Genomic DNA, 15,690 nt, shown 5'->3' with positions numbered 1-15,690 from the left:
TGGCTGCCTTCAGCCAGTATCATCCCCCCCATTTGTCCGCTAAATAATTGAGCAGGTTTTCTATTAAGCCTCCTTTGGAGTGAGCTAATGGAGCAGCATTGGCCAGAGCTTGTGTAAGGATCCTGGCGAGAGCAAGCAGCAGGAGAAGCAGCAAGGCCCAACGGTGAGGCTGTTGGTCCCCTGCGTGCGAGGGCACGTTGTAATTGGGTCTGGGTATATAGATTGGAAAAGGCTTTGTGGAAAGCGAGTGACCATCCCAGAGTGGAGATGAGCTTTGTTGTCCTGGGGCTTGGCTCTGCTGCTTGGGATTCCCCATGCCCTGTGGACACCATCCACTGAGAGGCAAGGGGAGTAAGGCCAGGCAGCACATTCCCCAGCTCTGCCTGCCACTGATGCCCTCAGTGTGAGTCTGGAAGGTTAGAACACATGCACAGAGCCAACGAGATTGTCTTTGGCACAACTATATAGAAGAGACCTAAGAAACTTTCATGGTGCATCTCTGAGGGACTTCTGCTCAAAAGGACAGAGGACAGAGGGAAGAGCACTGTGGTCACCAGGAACATGGTGCTACCAGCCCACAGAGCACAGGATGGGGATCCTGGGCAAGAAGCAACCATGCTGTGCCAGTGGGATGCTGAGCACAAGCCAGCAGGACCTACCAGGAAGAGTGGCACTGGGCTGGTGTGATGTTGGGGCAATTCTGGCTGGATCTCTGCACTCTTCTTTGCACAGTACAGATGGCTGCAGAGGGATGGACTGGGAGGAGGTGGAGAGGTTCCCTGGGTAGAAGTAACATGTTGGTGAGCAGGAAGGTGAGGAGACACAAGGCCAGGTGGGGGAGGCAGGCTGAGCAGACTCTGTTCAATTGCTGGATGGTTTTAGGATCACCTCCACTGGAAAAGTCACAAGAGACTCCAGTTCTGCTGGTTACTAAACTCAGCCTGCTCCCACCCGCCTGCATGCTCAAGCCCTGCTGGTAACATGACTGGTCCCCACTGGACATGGTTGTTCTCCGCAGTCCTGTAGAACACTGTGATTACTGATCACTTAAACACTAACACTCCTTCAACATGTATTGATGAGCAAGCTGTGGTGGAAGGAGGTGCAGGAGTAGACATTTCATGGACCACTCAGTCTCAAGGAGTCCTTGCTACCTTGCCCTAAAAACTCAGAAAATGAGTGGTGCATGAGTCTTGCAGTATGTAGTGTATCAGGGTGAGTGTGAGCCAGGGCACAGGGGAATGACTAGCTCAGACCTAGGCTTCATAGTTAAAAAAGGAGTCTGACCTTACTGATCTTACAGTTTTACAAGCTGGGATCTCCATCCCCTCGGGGCTATCAGGCACATGCTGGGTGGCAGGAGCAAGCACCATGCTGGCCAGCACCAGGCTTTGCTCCTTCAAGCTTTTTGGAGAACCGTGAGTATCATAAGGAAAGGATCCAGATCCAACCATGTGCATCGTGTGTCCAACCCTGGTGGCAGGACTGGCATTTACATGCCCGCGTTGCGCAGGCTGAGATATGAAGTGCCAGGGGAGGCAGGAGTCAGCATTAGAGGCTGGTCCCCAAAGCTAGTCCTTCATCCCCGCACGCACAGGCACAGGTCCCTGCGTGTCAGGGATGCCCTGCTTTGTGCTGACCCATTACTTTACACTGTGGAGTCAAGGAGCGGGAGGCTGGTTTGGCAGTGAGTTGGGGCTGTAATGGTGGAGATGGCTGCCGAGAGAGGACAGTGTATTCCTCAGGGACCATCCATTACATTTCTCAATGGAAATGGGCTCATCAGGAGTGCTGTTCTAACGCGAGGCGACAGGGCCAGCCATGGTGGGCATGCAGGAAGCGAGGATGCAGGCCAGCAGGGCCTGTCGCTCTGCATTCCATCACCTTCTCCAGCTGCTGAGCAGTGGCCGTGGGGCATGTGGCAGCAGGGCACATATAACATGAAGCTGCATGGAAAGTCAGTGTCAGGAGAGGTGCTGGGCAGCTGTCTCAGAATAGCTGCTCTCCCAAATACTCTCCCTCCTTGGATGGATGAGGGGTTTCTGACAAGTGCTTTGGGCATGGTTGTCTTTTTGCTGGGAAAAAAGCTGCTTGTTTCCTGGCTGAAAAAGTTGAAGGACAGACACTACATGTGTGCAGATGTCGCAGGGACCTTCCCCTCCCACCAGCCACAGGGCTGCCAGCAGCTCTTAGGGCAGGGGTGGATGGCCATGGTGGGCTGCAAGTTTAGGGGAAGGTTTGCAAAGGGTCCTGGTGCCCATTTTTGGGTTGTGTCTGAGCTGCACTCCTGCCTGCGGGGTGGCCCCTCATGTCACTGGAGACCTGCCCTCCTGGGGACAAGCCACTGGATACTCCTCTTGTACCATCCCCAGGCCACCAACTGCATCTCAGCACATTTAACCCCCTCACCCAGGCCAACCTAATGCTGTTTGATGGGAGCAGAGGCTGTGAGCCTGGTGCAAATTGCCTGGCTCTGTGTGCTAGGCCAGTGGGAATTCAGGACTCCCCCAGTCCCCCAGACTTCTGCCTCTGCACCTCTGAGGTGCAGGGCAACTCCACGATGCTGCCCTGCAAGGGCAAGGAGAGACTCAGCCTAGTGTGAGCTTAAAAAAATAGGCATTTTTTATTCCAATGTAACTAGAGAATTACAACCCAAGAGAGGAGAGGATTACTCACATTTATCAATAGGCTTATTAGATTACTGCCTAAATAGCTGTGCTTTAGCAGCGTGTTTGTCCACCTCAAGGGGAAGCAGCAAAGGAGGGTGGTGCATCTGAGACCTCATCGTCCTTGGTAGCATGGAGAGCGCTGAGCAATGCTGGCTGGGGCACTGTATCGCATCACCTAATCCTGCCTTGACTATTTACAGCTTCTTGGGAGGCAAAAGCTTGTAACATTTGCTTGGCTGCATGGCAGGTCAGGTGCTGAGTTCCATCCCTCCTGCGTGCCACATTCAGGGAGGGGGCACATACCCCTCTTTGCGATGGGATCATGTTCCCCCGGCTCCCAGACACAGCATGCCGATGGGGACTGGCACAGGCTGAGAGAGGATAGTGGCCATCCCCAGGAGCCATGGCATGAATAAGGACAGTGCCCACTCATCACAGCTATTCCTTGGCCTGGGGTTCCATGGTGGTGGTGCCAGGTTCGGTCTCGCATGCCTAGGGGTGTGGCAGTATGCCGGCCCCAGTGTCACCATTAGGGAGTTTGTCTGCCCGAATGAAGTGGGGGTTTCTCAGGTGTGCTGGGTTCGTTAGCATTACCCTTGTGCAAATGAGGCTGTTGCCAGTGGCTTGCACGAGGAGCTCTTGCTGGGCGCCAGCATGCAACTGGCCCAAAATCCAGGGGCTTATGGCTGAAGCAGCTGCAGGTGATGCCAATCACCCTCACAGGTTGCAGTCAAGCTGGGATTTCAGGGTGCCTGATAATCCTGCTTCTAGCAGTGATGGAGGAGAACAGCTCTCAGAAGGCCCTGGCTCTCCTCTCAGCTCCCTCCCTCCTGCTCTGCTATGACACGATGGGGGTGTCCGAAAAGACAGAGCTGATGGACTCCGAGTCCGATTTGAGCTGCAGGACCTTGGAGTGCTTGGCATCAGGGAAGTCCTCACCGAGGGCCAGGCGGATCTTGCCGTTTTGCGTCTCCCTGACAGGCTCAAGGAAGACCACATGTTTATTGGCACTGACTTTGCGGTTTGGCCCATCAGTGGCGGGGGGAGTGGCACTGAGGATGGAGGACTGGGCACTGCGCTCCGGCGGAGGGCTGAGAGGAGCCGGCTTCTTGCAGCAACTCAGGCAGTGGCAGGGTGTGAGGTACAAGTAAATGAGCACGAGCAGCAGGCTCACAATGCACCCCAGCAGGGTTGTGAGGCCAGTGCTGAAGGCCTCCCCATCGGGCTTGGAGTAGTGGACTGACACGTTGACTTCACACAGCCTACTGAAATTGTGGGGGCTGTTGATGGCCAAGGCCACATAGACCCCCGAGTGCCAGGGCTTGGCCACCGCAATCTTCAGGCTGCCATTGTGGTAGACCTCCAAAGAGCGGTTGCTGTTCCCTGGGTGTTTGATGGGCTCATGGTGAGGGGAGATCCACATGTAGGTGGTGGCTGCAGCTGGCAGGCTGGTGTTGCAGGTGAGCAGGAGGGTCTGGCCCACCATTACAGGAAAGGGCACAGGGTGCACGTCTTCAGGGCCTGCCGAGCAGTTCTCGAACATGCGGCTGTATTTAAGGAACTTGATCAGGGACCGGGGCACGTTGTCAGACACCTTGCACGTGTGTTCCTCGAAGAAATCCTTCACAGAACTGAAACCTCGCTGCTTCCAGCGCTGGAGCATGAGGTAGAGCGGGCAGCTGCACCTGATGGGATTGTTGTGCAGGTACAAGCCATTCCTGATGTTTTCAGGCAGAGCTGCCAGCTCCTCCACAGGGATGCTGCTCAGGCTGTTGGAGGACAGGTCCAGCGTGCGGAGGCTGTAGTTGCCCAGCCCTTGCACTGAGTGGAAGGGGAAGGTGGTCAGGTTGTTCCAGCTCAGGTAGACTTTCCGCAGGCTGCTCAGCTTGGTGAAGGCATTTTCATCCACCCGTGTAATGCGGTTGTTGTAGAGCAGAAGCTCCTCCAAGCTCACCAGTGCATCAAAGTAGTGCATCTCAATGGCACGCAGGTGGTTGGAGGACATGTCAAGGTGCCGCAGGTAGGAGGCATTGTGGAAAGCTTGTGGAGAAAGGTCCTCAATCTGGTTGTGGCTGATGTGGAGGGCTTCAAGGTGCGGGAGGGCAGCCAGCCAGTAGTCGTGGAGCTGGGTGAGGGCATTATGGCTGAGGTCCAGTGTGGTGGTGGTGGGTGGCAGTGCCTGGGGTAGGTGCCGCAGTGTCTGCCGACTACAGCTCAGCAGGTCGGAGGTGCAGATGCAGGCAGTGGGGCAGCTGTGGGGCAGCGGGGAGACACGGGGAGCGTGGCTGTGGGCACACAGCTGGAGCAGAAGTAGCAACTTTGCCACCTGTGGCCAGAGTGGGTCTGCAGGCACCCATGGGGACATTGTGCTGGGCAGGAGCCTCTGTGCAGCCTGGCAGCACAGCCAGGCTCCACAAGATGCAAGAGAAAAGATGCTGCGGTCCTTCCCAGTCTCCCCCTGTTCTGTCTTGGGGGGGGCAGGGGGGTCTCTACCAAGCATCTGCACACGCTCCTTTGCACTGTGCAAAGGAGGATCTCAATTCCAGCTGTGGGGCTTGAAAAGAGTTACAGGGTGGCATCACCCTACCCAGCTCTGCCGCGTCTCACGGGAGGCTACTGCATACCTGTGTTCTGGCTGTGCTCCAGCTGGCCGTGGGCTGCCCAGCACCCGGTTGCAGGGAAGGCGGGTAGGAACTGGCATCTGGCATCAGGGGGTTGAGATGCTCCAGCGTTTTGGAGCTGTGTTTCGGGCTCAGTGAATGCCTCGCTGCTTCCCAGAGCCGTGCGTCCCTGGAGCGTGAAGTTTCTCATGGCTCAGTACTGCTGCGGCACATCCCTATGCTCCGGTCCCTGATGAGCCCCCAGCTGGCGTCCAACTCCCTCCAGGCCAGCATCTCCCAGGGAGGCAGGGTCGCTGAAGGAATATGGTCCCGCTCCTGCCCCTATTTACACGCTGACGGTGTGCGACGTGTGGGCCAGGCAGGCTCCCATTGGTCCCGGTGAGGGGAGTGGTGGCCACAGTGGTGGCCGTGGCCCTCCCTTGCTGTCCTGTGAATGGGCAAGTTGATGCGCAGCTGGCACTTGTCCCATGGGGTGCTCAGGGCCACTTCGCTGACCCTCTGTCCTTACCAGTGCGCAGCTGCTGTCCCTCCTGCTGGAGAACTGCAACCTCGACCAGCTGTAATCTGTAAGGCAGCTGCACAGGCTGCTCAGTGGCTGCACAGGCTGCTCAGCGACTGCCCAGCCTCTGGGTGGATGCTGGAATAAACCCGCCCCGTCATCACCTCTGGGAGCCCCACGAGTCCAACCCTGCACCTAGGCTGGGAGCAGGGATGGCAGTTGTCATACCTCCGCCCCCCGCTTAGCACCCAGTCATGGTCCTGCTGCTCTCACCCTCACCACCCCCTGCATGAGCTGGTAGGGACACCCCCACCGCCCCCCCGCCCCGCACCTCCAGCCATGGGGTGAGCAGGGCTGGCTGATCCTGGCAGGGTCCCTGTGGCAGAGGGGGTACCACAGGCTGCCGGCGGGGAGCGGGTGGCCACAGGGTCAAGGATGCGCAGGAACGTCATTACCCAGAGCCCAAGTGTGATAGTGGGAAGCAAAGCTGGGCTGGGGAATTGGTTTCCATTAGGGCAGCAAAAAGCTAATTTGGTGGCTGTGGCTGCCACGCACAAAGGGGCTGTTAACCCCCTGCACCCCGGCCCAGCCAGCACTGCTGGGCTTCTCCCTTGCCCCTGCTCACCTCTTGCTACAGGGATGGCTGTGCTTGCCTGAGGGCCAACCACAGAGCCAGCTCTGCTCCTTGCCAAGGGCCATGGCACTGATGCCCGATGTAGACGCTGGGTAAGGTGCCCTTCATCTGTCCCAGCTGGCCCTGCTGGTGCTTGAAGCCAGGGAGAGCCACGACTCTGCCCCTCTCCACCCCCCCCCCCCGCTCCACTTCCCAACCCCACCCCACCCCGCGCCTTGTGGGGGCAGCCACTTGCCCTGAGGGCACCTTGAGTCAGTCTCTTAGTGTGGGGAGGGCCACAGCCCGCAGCATGAGGCTGCTGTGAGGCATGTCTCCTTTTACCCTTGCAGTGCCGTGAAGCAAGGGTGGTGCTGGCTGCTTCAGCCGCCCTGCAGCTCCCCAGGCTCTGCCAGGGACCGGTGCACAAGGGCTGCAGCCTCAGCAAGGGCTAATGCACCGTATCGATCCCCAGAGGCTCTGCGCACAGGGAGGAGGAGGAGTGCTGCTGCCCTTCGGCTGCATTTGAGCCTGTTTCCCTGGATCAGTGCTGCCGGGGAAGGGGGGTGCCGGGCGGGGGCACCGGCTGGGCAGAGGCCTGACGGTGTCCCTTTGCAGGGCGGAGCGGGCGACGGCGGTACTGCTGGCGGACCCCTGCTTCCAGCTGCGCTCCATCCAGTACCTGCTGGGCCACGCCGAGCCCTCGGCCCTGGCAGCTGCTGCCCCGGCCACAGACAAGCGTCATTTCTCCTTGCAAACCTGTAAGTGTCAGCACTGCGCTGGGAGCTGGGCTGTGCTCACCACCTGGCCACAGCTGCGATGGGGGTGGGGAGACACAGGGCTGCTAGTGTCTGTGTCCCCTGCAACATGTCCCAGCCCCCTTAGCCCTGGGGACAGGGATCCACGGCTCCCCTGCTGTCCTTCAGCAGTGGTACTTGGGCTGAGGCTGTGTTCATTGCCCACTTCTGGCAGCAGTTTTGGCCCCTCACAGCACCCAATGTCCAGCTTGCTGTCCCCAGCATGGGGATTGCTGTCCCCAGCCCCAGGCTCCAGGTCCTGGCTGGTCCCTGATGGCATCTGCAGCACACACATCCCCTCCCCCCAACCGAATGCCTCACCCAGCAGCCTTAGGGCAGCTCAAGGGTCATGTTCACCCTACACACACGCAGTTTGTGCCCACAGACACGGAGTACATCAGTGCTGAGGAGCTGGCAAAGGTGGACAAGATGCTGAGCCATCTGAGTGAGGAGTCCAAGCAGGCAGCTGCCACCACGCTGGTGAGTCCCCTCGTCCCCTCCAGCCCAGCCCCCGTGCTCGGAGGCAGCCCTCGCTCCTGGCAAAGCTGCCCCGGGACATGGGAATTTTTTGCTGTCACCACTAACTGCCTGGTGCCCCCCCAGCCCACCAGCGAGGAAGACCTGTGCCCCATCTGCTATGCACACCCCATCTCGGCCATCTTCAGACCCTGCTCCCACAAGTCGTGCAAGTGAGTAGCTTGCATGCGTGACACCCCCACCCGCCCCCCCCCCCCCCCCCGAGCAACTGCCATCTGCTGGCTCCCCCATGCCATGTGGGGGGGCTCACCCTGTTTCCTCTTCTGTCCCAGAGCCTGCATCAACCAGCACCTGATGAACAACAAGGACTGCTTCTTCTGCAAGGCCACCATCACAGGGGTGGATGACTTCACCAAGCCAGCCAGCTCATAGCACCCAGACCCGCACCATGGGCTCCCCAACTGAGCAGGGTGGCCTCCCGCCACACACTGGCTTCTCCCCAAATGCAAAGGGCCGTGGGGCCTTGGGTCTGCAGGGCCAGGACCCAGCATGGGGCCACAGTGTGGGGCGGGGGCTGCAGGTAGGGCGAGGGTGGTGTGGGAGAGGCCTGATGCCAGGTTCTGGGGCCAGCGTTCCCCTTGCCCAGCACCTGGGCCATGGCAGCCCCTCTGCCCCACGAGCTGTTCTGAGGGAGGAGTGCCTAAGGCTTCAGGTCTGCGGCAGCCCTGGGGACATGCAGTAGCCCTGGCACCAGGGCAAGGGGGCTGGGTTGGGCGTTCGGGCTGTTAACTTGCTCCTGGCTGGGGGCTGACTTCATGAAATGCAGCATTAAATTATTCTTCCTTATGTGGTGCCCTGAGAGCTGAGGAGGGGAAGCCAGGCCAGTGCTAGTGAGCTACCCAGTGCTCTGGCCGTGCTCGAATGACGCTCAGCAGTAAATGGAAATATAAATATTTAATCCAAGCAGAGCCAGGAGTGCAGGGCCCACCAGGAACTGCTACATGATGATGCGCGGCTCTGGCACAGACTCAGCAATGGACTTGTGTGGCAGCACATTGGCCCCGTTGAGGTAGAGCTCATCGTTGACGATGACGTCCTCACCCAGCACTGTTACATTCTCCATGCGCACCTGCCCCAGAGAGGCCCTGTCATCCCTGCCCTGGCTCGGGGCTCAGTACCATGCTCCTGCCCACAGCCGCTGGTGCATCCCTCCATCCCTTCAGCTGCAGCCCAGGGAGTCAGGAGGGCAAAAGCTGAGCGCCAATCCCCTGTGGGGGCACCCACATCCTCACCCACTGCCCCACGGAGCAGCTCCAGCCCACGATACAGGACTCCAGCCAGGAGTGGGAACGGATGCGGGCCCCCTTCAGCACGGTGCAGCGTTTGATGCGCACCCCATCCTCCACCACCACGCCGGCCCCGATTGTCACATTGGGGCCGATGACACAGTTTGCCCCGATCTTGGCGCTGGGGTCCTGGAAGGAAGAGGGGCTGCACCAGGGCCAGAGGACAGCCAGAACTCTCAGCATGGCCTGCACCACTTGGCCAGTGTGGGGACAGGAGGGGACAGCAGTGAGGATGGCAGTGGCAGGATGCAGAGAGCCTGTGACGTGTGCCTGGGGCTGGCGTGCTCGGGGCTGGCACTTACCACCAAGACATTCCCTACGACACCAGGCCCCGAGTGCAGCTTCTCAGGGTGCTGAGCCCGCAGCGCCTGCAGGTACATGCACATGCCTGTGAGGAAGTCTTTCGGCTGCCCAATGTCCATCCAGAAGCCTGCGGGGACAGAGCCACGGTAACAGCCCCCAGCGCTGGGGCGGCAGTGCAGGCAAGACACCCCCATGCTGCCTGCACCATGCACAGGGCCTTACCCTGAAGCTCCATGGCATAGAGCTGCCCATCCTGCGCCATAGCTGGGAAGATCTCCTTCTCAATGGAGGTGGGGCGCAGCTGTGAGGAGCACAGGGCTGAGTGGGGGATCCGGTCCCCCCGGTCCAGCCCAGCCCAGTGCCCTGGCCCCTACCTGGATGCGTTGAAGGATGCCAGGGCTAAAGATGTAGAGCCCGGCGTTGATCTTGTTGGACACAAAGACACGCGGCTTCTCCACAAAGCGGCAGATGCGGCCGGTGTCAGCCTCGCTCACCACCACGCCATACTTGGCTGGCTCCTCCACACGGGTCACCACCAGCGAGCCCTCGCCACCATGCTGCCGGTGGAAACGGGCCAGCGCCACGAAGGGGAACTCGCAGATCACGTCGCTGTTGAGGACAAAGAAGGGCTCCCCACCCTCGGCCAGCAGATCCCGTGCCAGCGCCAGCGGCCCCGCTGCCCGGCCGTCAGTGACACCACAGGGATGGGGTGAGCCTAGTGCCCAGGTCCTCCTGGTCCCACCTGTGCCCATCTCAGCATCCCTGCTCTTCGCTGGCCCTCCCAAGCCCCCAGTCCCACCAGATCCTCACCCAGCCCTGCTGTCCCTGGTCCTTCCTGTGCCTGTTCTGATGTCCCTGGTCCCCCTCATCCTACCCATGCCCATCCTGGCATATCCCTGGTCCTCCTGGCTCTCCCCATCCACACCCACCCTGCTGCCCATGGTGTCACCCTCCCAGCGTCACCAGCCCCCGCTTCATCCATCCCTGCGGTCCCCCGCAGCCCACCCTGTCCCCGGGCCTCCCCCATCCCGCCTGCGCCCGCCCCAGCGCCTCTGCCCACTGCCCGCACCCTACCTGTGCCCAGCGGCTCCTTCTCGTGAGACAGGGAGATGCGGATGCCGAGCTGCGGGCATAGGGTGAGCGGCGGGTGGGGGCGGGGTGCGGGGGGGCGGGAGGAGGGGAGGGGGGATCCTTACCCGCTGTTCCTGCTCCCGCATGGCGGCTTCCAGCGCCTCCGACATGTAGCTCACCGCCAGCACCACATGGCTGACACCCGCCTGCGGGAGCGCAGGTCAGCCGGCGGCGGGGCGCCCCCCACGCCCTCGCGTCCCCCGCGCCCCCACCTGCCCCAGGGCCTCCAGCTGGTGCAGCAGCAGCGCCTTGTTGCAGAACTCCACCAACGGCTTCGGCCGGCTCAGGGTCAGCGGCCGCAGCCGCGTCCCGAAACCTCCCACCAGAATTAGGGCCCGCATTCCCCCCGCCGCCCCGCGCCCGCAGCGACACGTCAGCGCCGCGCGCGCCTTCCGCGTCACAGCCGCACGTCACACCCCCACCGCCCGCCCCGGGTCCTCCCTCCCTCCCGCCCCAGGGCCGAGGCTGGATACGGGGGAAAAAGTGAGCGGCGACGGCACCGCGATACCCACCGCGCTGCGGGGCGGCGGAGTCCCGCCCGCGTCCACCCCGGCCCCGGGAGCTCCACGGCCGCGTCGCTAACGCAGCATGGAGGTGCTACACCCCGCAAGGCTGGGGGCGACCCACGGTGAAGGGAGGAAAGGGGCACGGCTCTGCTCTGGCGGGGCGGTGAAGAAGCTTAAGGCAGCTCCGCGAAGCTCGTGCCCGCCCACCCCCTCCCCCTTGCCCCCAGAGCGGGGAGAGTCAGGCACGGCCCACACACCACGGACAAAAACAGATCCTTTAATGGTTTTTGGTTCTCCGTGAAGCACAAACAGTCATTATTCGTGTAAAAACAAACAGGGGAAACGGTCAAGGCTATATGTACAAGCTGTGGAGTCCCACCGCGGTGGTCCGAAGGGAAGGGGAAAGGGGACCCCGCCCCTGCCGACAAGGGGGAACTGCAGAGCCCGCGCGATAACCCCCGGTACACTGCTGCACCAACTGCTCCAGGGCCTCCCTCCTTTCCGCAAACCTGTTCCCTGAACACGCCCTGAGGCTGGCGTGGCAGGTCAGCGACTGGCAGGAGCAATGAAGCAGTAATCCATCACAGGGATGAGTAGCACGAGCAAAGGTCCAGAGAGCTGGAGGGGAGCAGTAGCTTGGGCAAGGAGAGATGTACAATTTAAGACAAAAGCCAGCACTTCCCCTGCCCCTTTCTGCACACACTGCTGCAGACCTGCGCCTGCTGCAACAGCTACAGCTGGGCACCAGCTGAGCACGACCACTTTCCAAGCAGACCGTGCACACACAGAGTCAGCACACATGCTACATGCGAGCGTTCCCCAAACAAGCTTTCCTGAATTAAAACACAAAACCAAAACCAACAAAAAATCCCAACCCTGGCCTTGCACCTACCCAGGTGGTTCCTCAGGCAGTCAGGGTAACAGTAATGCCATGGAACAAGTCAGTGACACCAGGGAAGGAGCAAGCAGGGGGGGCCAGCACAGAAACACAGAGGGAGTGATGCAGAGTGGGGTACGGTTCAGTACCACCAGGCCACAGTATCAAACATTAATGCCCTCATCAAGGGAAGCTGCAGGTAAAGCACTGGCTCAAGGAGGGAGCCTGGGCAGCAGAGGGTGTCCCAAGTGGCTGTTTCATCCACTAACCCAGCATTTATTTTGGGAAAGACTGTCTCTGTGAAGCAAGCCTAAACACAGAGGCGATGGTACTCATGGCTCAGCCAGGTCCCTCCTCACTTGCCCCCCGTGGAGATCCCTGGGGAGGAGTTTGGTCTAACCCTTGATCTCCCCTTCCACCATCCCCCAGCACAGACCTGCTGGAAGAGCAGGGGCTGCAAGGCAGAGGGCCCCACCAGGGCAAGAGGACAGCCTTACACTGCAGCCTCCAGCCCAACAGCAGGAGGGAGATAGTCACAAAGAACCTGTGGGACCAAGGTTACATGATGGGAAGGGTTGAAATGGTCCAAAACACCCCGCTGCACTGCTGGGGTCACATTAACTGCTACAGATACTATTGCTAGCCCATGAGCCGAGTTCTTGCTTGGTCAGTGATCTGAGGCAGAGTTAGTCTCACAGAGCCCCATGCCTGCCTGTATGCAGTCCTGCCCATGCTGCCCCATCAGGGAGCGAGCAGGCATGGGCTGGAGCATGACTCCAGGCATGGGGCATCCCCTCCTGGCCGCAGCTCTGCCAAGGGTTGCATTTGGTCATTTTATTTCTGTGTTTGGGTTGGTTATTCACAGTGCCCAAATAGCAGAAAAAGGCAGCATCAAAAGCAAAGCCCCATTGGCAAAACCCAGAGCAGAGCTAGCAACACTGAATGCATGGACCAGCGCCTGTGCTGCTCACCATCAGACCCGCAGATGCTGCCAATGGCTAGCTGAGTGCCCTTTCCACATAACCCAGGAGAATTTCAAAGGGAAGACTCTTCCTGGGCTCCTGAGGCAGGAGGCTCCTCAGGCTACAACTCCAGCTCCCTGAAGAGCCCCATGCTCTCCTGCTTTCTCTTCCTTACATCCAGGTCCTCCCTCCAGAACACACATGCAACAAGCAAAGAACCGGGACACCCAACACCCAGCAGGCATCTACAGAGCCTCCTCCAGAAGGCAGAGCTAGTGCGGTCAGAACCATCTGGGCAGCATGAGGAGCAGTTCCATCCTGCCTCTCCATAGCTCTTCTATCCAAGTACATTTAAAAACAACAGAGCAATACAATTGTTTAAAACCAAAGTTGTCTGCTTTTTCCTGTGGTAGTAGGTGGTCTTGTCTGCTCCTGCCACCAGGACAAGAATAAGAGGCCGTAGCCCAGGGCTACTGGTTTTCCTCACGCATCTGTTCCATGATGTTGATAAGGCTTTCCAGTCCAAATACATAACCCATGTCAGGTCCATCATGCACAGTGGGGTCATCACGAAAGCCTTTGAACGTGCTGTGTGCAAAGTCAATCATACGCACATCCACCTTGGGCTGGGCCGAGGAGCTGGGCTCCATGCTGCCGCCATCCTGAAGGCTCTCTGGGAGAGAGCTGTCCACCCGCTTCAGGCGCATCTCTGGCCGGCACTCCACAAACATCCCTGCCCTGCTGTCCTTCCCATCGTAAATGATGAGAAGGGAGCTGGAGTAGAAGCGGTAGGAGGCCTGTCTCTCCAAAACTGCCTTCAGGCTTCGCAGTTTGGCAAGGACAGGCTCAAAGAGGTCCTTGCGCAGCTCAATGCCATTGTGGAGATACTGGTAGAGGGCATTGCGGAAGCCCTCAATGGAAAGACCACGTCCATAGTATTTATTCCTGCATAAGTAATGCCCTGTGTCCAGCTGATAGACCTGGAACACCAAAGGAAACACATCAGGCAGGAGCAACAGGTTAAGACTGCCTGCAGAGAGCCCTGAGCTGTCCTGCACTGACAGAGCAGAAGGAACTCCTCCTGTCCCCACCACACTTAAGAGGGAGCAGGAAACAGCTCTGCCTGTTCCCCAAATCCCAAAGTAGCTCACAGGTGTACCCCATGGGCACAGTCAGGGTGCCCAAGCACTGGTTCTCTGCCAGGACCCCCAAAGGGTGGCTCTTCAGTCCAAGTGTCCCCTAGAAGCATGACACAACAGACCCCAAGGGTTATAAAGCCAAGTCTTACAGCAACTTGGACAATCTTCTGGCAGTAGGAGCTGCTGGCACATACTGCCATTATCATCAGCATGTGATTAACACAAGGCCCTCATTGCTTCAGAGTCTGTGGGCAGATACCTGGATTACAAGATCCTTCCGCAGGTGGGGAAAGGAGTGACTATTGCACAGCAGCAAACTCTTGGGTATAGTGCCTAGCCACAAGAGGAGAGCAGCTTCTTAACTCCCAATAGAATACAGAAGCAAGTGTCAGCTGATGTTGGGACAGAGAGACACCTCCCCCCGCAGGCACTGTGATTCTAGCTCAACACTAAGCCACAAAAATAATTGTTAGAAAATCCTTTAACTGTCTGAACAAAACAGCTTTGGATAAAGCAAGCCATTTCGGGAGAAGCAGGTTCCTTTTTTCTAGGCTTAGAAATGGAGACAAAAAGCATATACCATGAACACTGGTGTGCCCACCTGAAGTGGAAGACCAACTCAGTGCTCAGCAGAAAACACTAACTAGGAGGTCTAATAGGGTTATGAAAGCGAACCTGCAACACCTGCAGCCTTGGGGAGCCCTACCTGCATCCCACACACGCGCACCCCCAAGGTGGCAGAAGTGCTCTGTTCACACTTCTTCATTTGCCGAGCAGCCTTCTCCTCAGATGCATCGTCTCCATGCTGTCTGGTCCCCATCTTCAGATCAAGCACACAGGGAAGCTTGAAGTGATGCACCACATTCTCCAGCAAAAGGAACTCTGGGAGACACGTCAAGGAGAGCTCACCTATTGGAGGCACTGCTCCCCAGGGCCACCACAGTCAGGGACTTGGACCAGCATGAGATAGGGTCAGGCAACAATAAATAGGAACCCAAAGAACAGACAGAACAAATTGTTTGGGGAGGTGAAGAAAAGTACATAACCCAAGGAGCAGCAGCCAGACTTTCACACTTGGTAAAAGAAATCAGCCTGGAAAGTGGAATGGCCAACAGTAAGCAAGAAGATCATATGCAGGCATACTGGAAACTCAGCAGGGGGAACCAAAGCGCAGAATGCTAGCGTCAGGAAAGACACAATCTGTCAGTAAAAATTGCTGATAGGTTAAGGGAGAGCTTAAAGTCTAATCTAGTTAGCAATTTAACCATATGGATAAACAATACAATCCCCACGGACTGAAAACTCAAGGCTCAAGTAATAGCACAGTACTGTTGCTATTGGCCTGCCCAGAACAGCAACACTGCCCAACACACTGGGGAAACCGGAGAGGCTACAAAGGCAGGAAACAGAACAGCAACGGGAGCCTTCGATTACCAGCATGCACAATGGGCAAACCCTCCATTAGGGCATAGTGCTGGGAACAAAATCAAGACAATCAGCACAGCAGCTTGTCCCAAAGGGGAAAACACAGCCCTGAAGTTTGCCCCAAGCTGCCCTGAAGGGCATGGTTCAACATGTTTCGCTGAAATGGCAACCAGAGCACAGCTAGATTAAACCTGCAAGGAAGTTTAACGTTTAGAAGAAAAAAATCTATCATCAGCTATGTTTGATTTTGAAAGAGGAACTTCATAAAAATCAGGAAGTGTGGTTAAAAAGAATAGGACAGAAGTAGTATTACTTCTCGCAAGTGATG

General features: G+C 58.3%; 4 protein-coding genes across 19 annotated transcripts in view; 1 reads left to right on the top strand and 3 right to left on the bottom strand.

Annotated features, from left to right (window-relative positions):
• The window catches only part of RNF123 (ring finger protein 123), a 49,969-nt gene extending 41,450 nt beyond the window's left edge, over positions 1–8,519 (top strand). For all 5 annotated transcript variants that reach the window (XM_064454179.1, XM_064454177.1, XM_064454180.1 and 2 more), the window contains 4 exons: positions 7,018–7,160; positions 7,582–7,676; positions 7,800–7,885; positions 8,006–8,519. In XM_064454179.1, the coding sequence (XP_064310249.1) occupies positions 7,018–7,160; positions 7,582–7,676; positions 7,800–7,885; positions 8,006–8,105 (424 nt within the window). In that variant the 3' untranslated portion in view covers positions 8,106–8,519. The remainder of the gene's footprint in view (positions 1–7,017; positions 7,161–7,581; positions 7,677–7,799; positions 7,886–8,005) is intronic.
• On the bottom strand, positions 2,600–6,066 carry AMIGO3 (adhesion molecule with Ig like domain 3). 2 transcript variants are annotated; one of them, XM_064454183.1, is made up of 2 exons: positions 5,294–6,066; positions 2,600–4,921 (listed from the first exon to the last, which is right to left on the bottom strand). In XM_064454183.1, exons 1-2 carry the CDS (start codon positions 5,368–5,370, stop codon positions 3,508–3,510), a joined length of 1,491 nt encoding a protein of 496 aa, XP_064310253.1. In that variant the 5' UTR covers positions 5,371–6,066; the 3' UTR covers positions 2,600–3,507. The 2 variants fall into 2 exon arrangements, with proteins under 2 accessions (XP_064310253.1, XP_064310252.1); XM_064454182.1 differs by having other exon boundaries at positions 2,600–6,066.
• An 89-nt stretch (positions 8,520–8,608) lies between the features above and the next one.
• Positions 8,609–11,085, bottom strand: GMPPB (GDP-mannose pyrophosphorylase B). Of its 4 annotated transcripts, none has more exons than XM_064454193.1 (8): positions 10,966–11,085; positions 10,519–10,599; positions 10,397–10,445; positions 9,697–9,998; positions 9,545–9,623; positions 9,322–9,449; positions 8,966–9,148; positions 8,609–8,802 (listed from the first exon to the last, which is right to left on the bottom strand). In XM_064454193.1, the coding sequence occupies exons 2-8, from the start codon at positions 10,561–10,563 to the stop codon at positions 8,671–8,673; spliced, it is 918 nt and encodes a 305-aa protein (XP_064310263.1). In that variant the 5' UTR covers positions 10,564–10,599; positions 10,966–11,085; the 3' UTR covers positions 8,609–8,670. The 4 variants fall into 4 exon arrangements, with proteins under 4 accessions (XP_064310263.1, XP_064310261.1, XP_064310264.1 ...); XM_064454191.1 differs by lacking the exon at positions 10,966–11,085 and adding an exon at positions 10,666–10,842; XM_064454194.1 differs by lacking the exons at positions 8,966–9,148; positions 10,966–11,085 and adding an exon at positions 10,666–10,843.
• A 135-nt stretch (positions 11,086–11,220) lies between these two features.
• The window catches only part of IP6K1 (inositol hexakisphosphate kinase 1), a 38,209-nt gene continuing 33,739 nt past the window's right edge, over positions 11,221–15,690 (bottom strand). For all 8 annotated transcript variants that reach the window (XM_064454184.1, XM_064454189.1, XM_064454190.1 and 5 more), the window contains 2 exons: positions 14,644–14,819; positions 11,221–13,778 (listed from right to left, as the gene is read on the bottom strand). In XM_064454184.1, coding sequence (XP_064310254.1) covers positions 13,269–13,778; positions 14,644–14,819 — 686 coding nt within the window. In that variant the 3' untranslated portion in view covers positions 11,221–13,268. The remainder of the gene's footprint in view (positions 13,779–14,643; positions 14,820–15,690) is intronic.

This window comes from Phalacrocorax carbo, chromosome 6, assembly GCF_963921805.1.
Source record: "Phalacrocorax carbo chromosome 6, bPhaCar2.1, whole genome shotgun sequence".
NCBI classification, from domain to species: Eukaryota; Metazoa; Chordata; class Aves; order Suliformes; family Phalacrocoracidae; genus Phalacrocorax; species Phalacrocorax carbo.
Note: the sequence above shows the minus strand (reverse complement) of the source record. Positions and strands in the feature narration are given on the sequence as shown.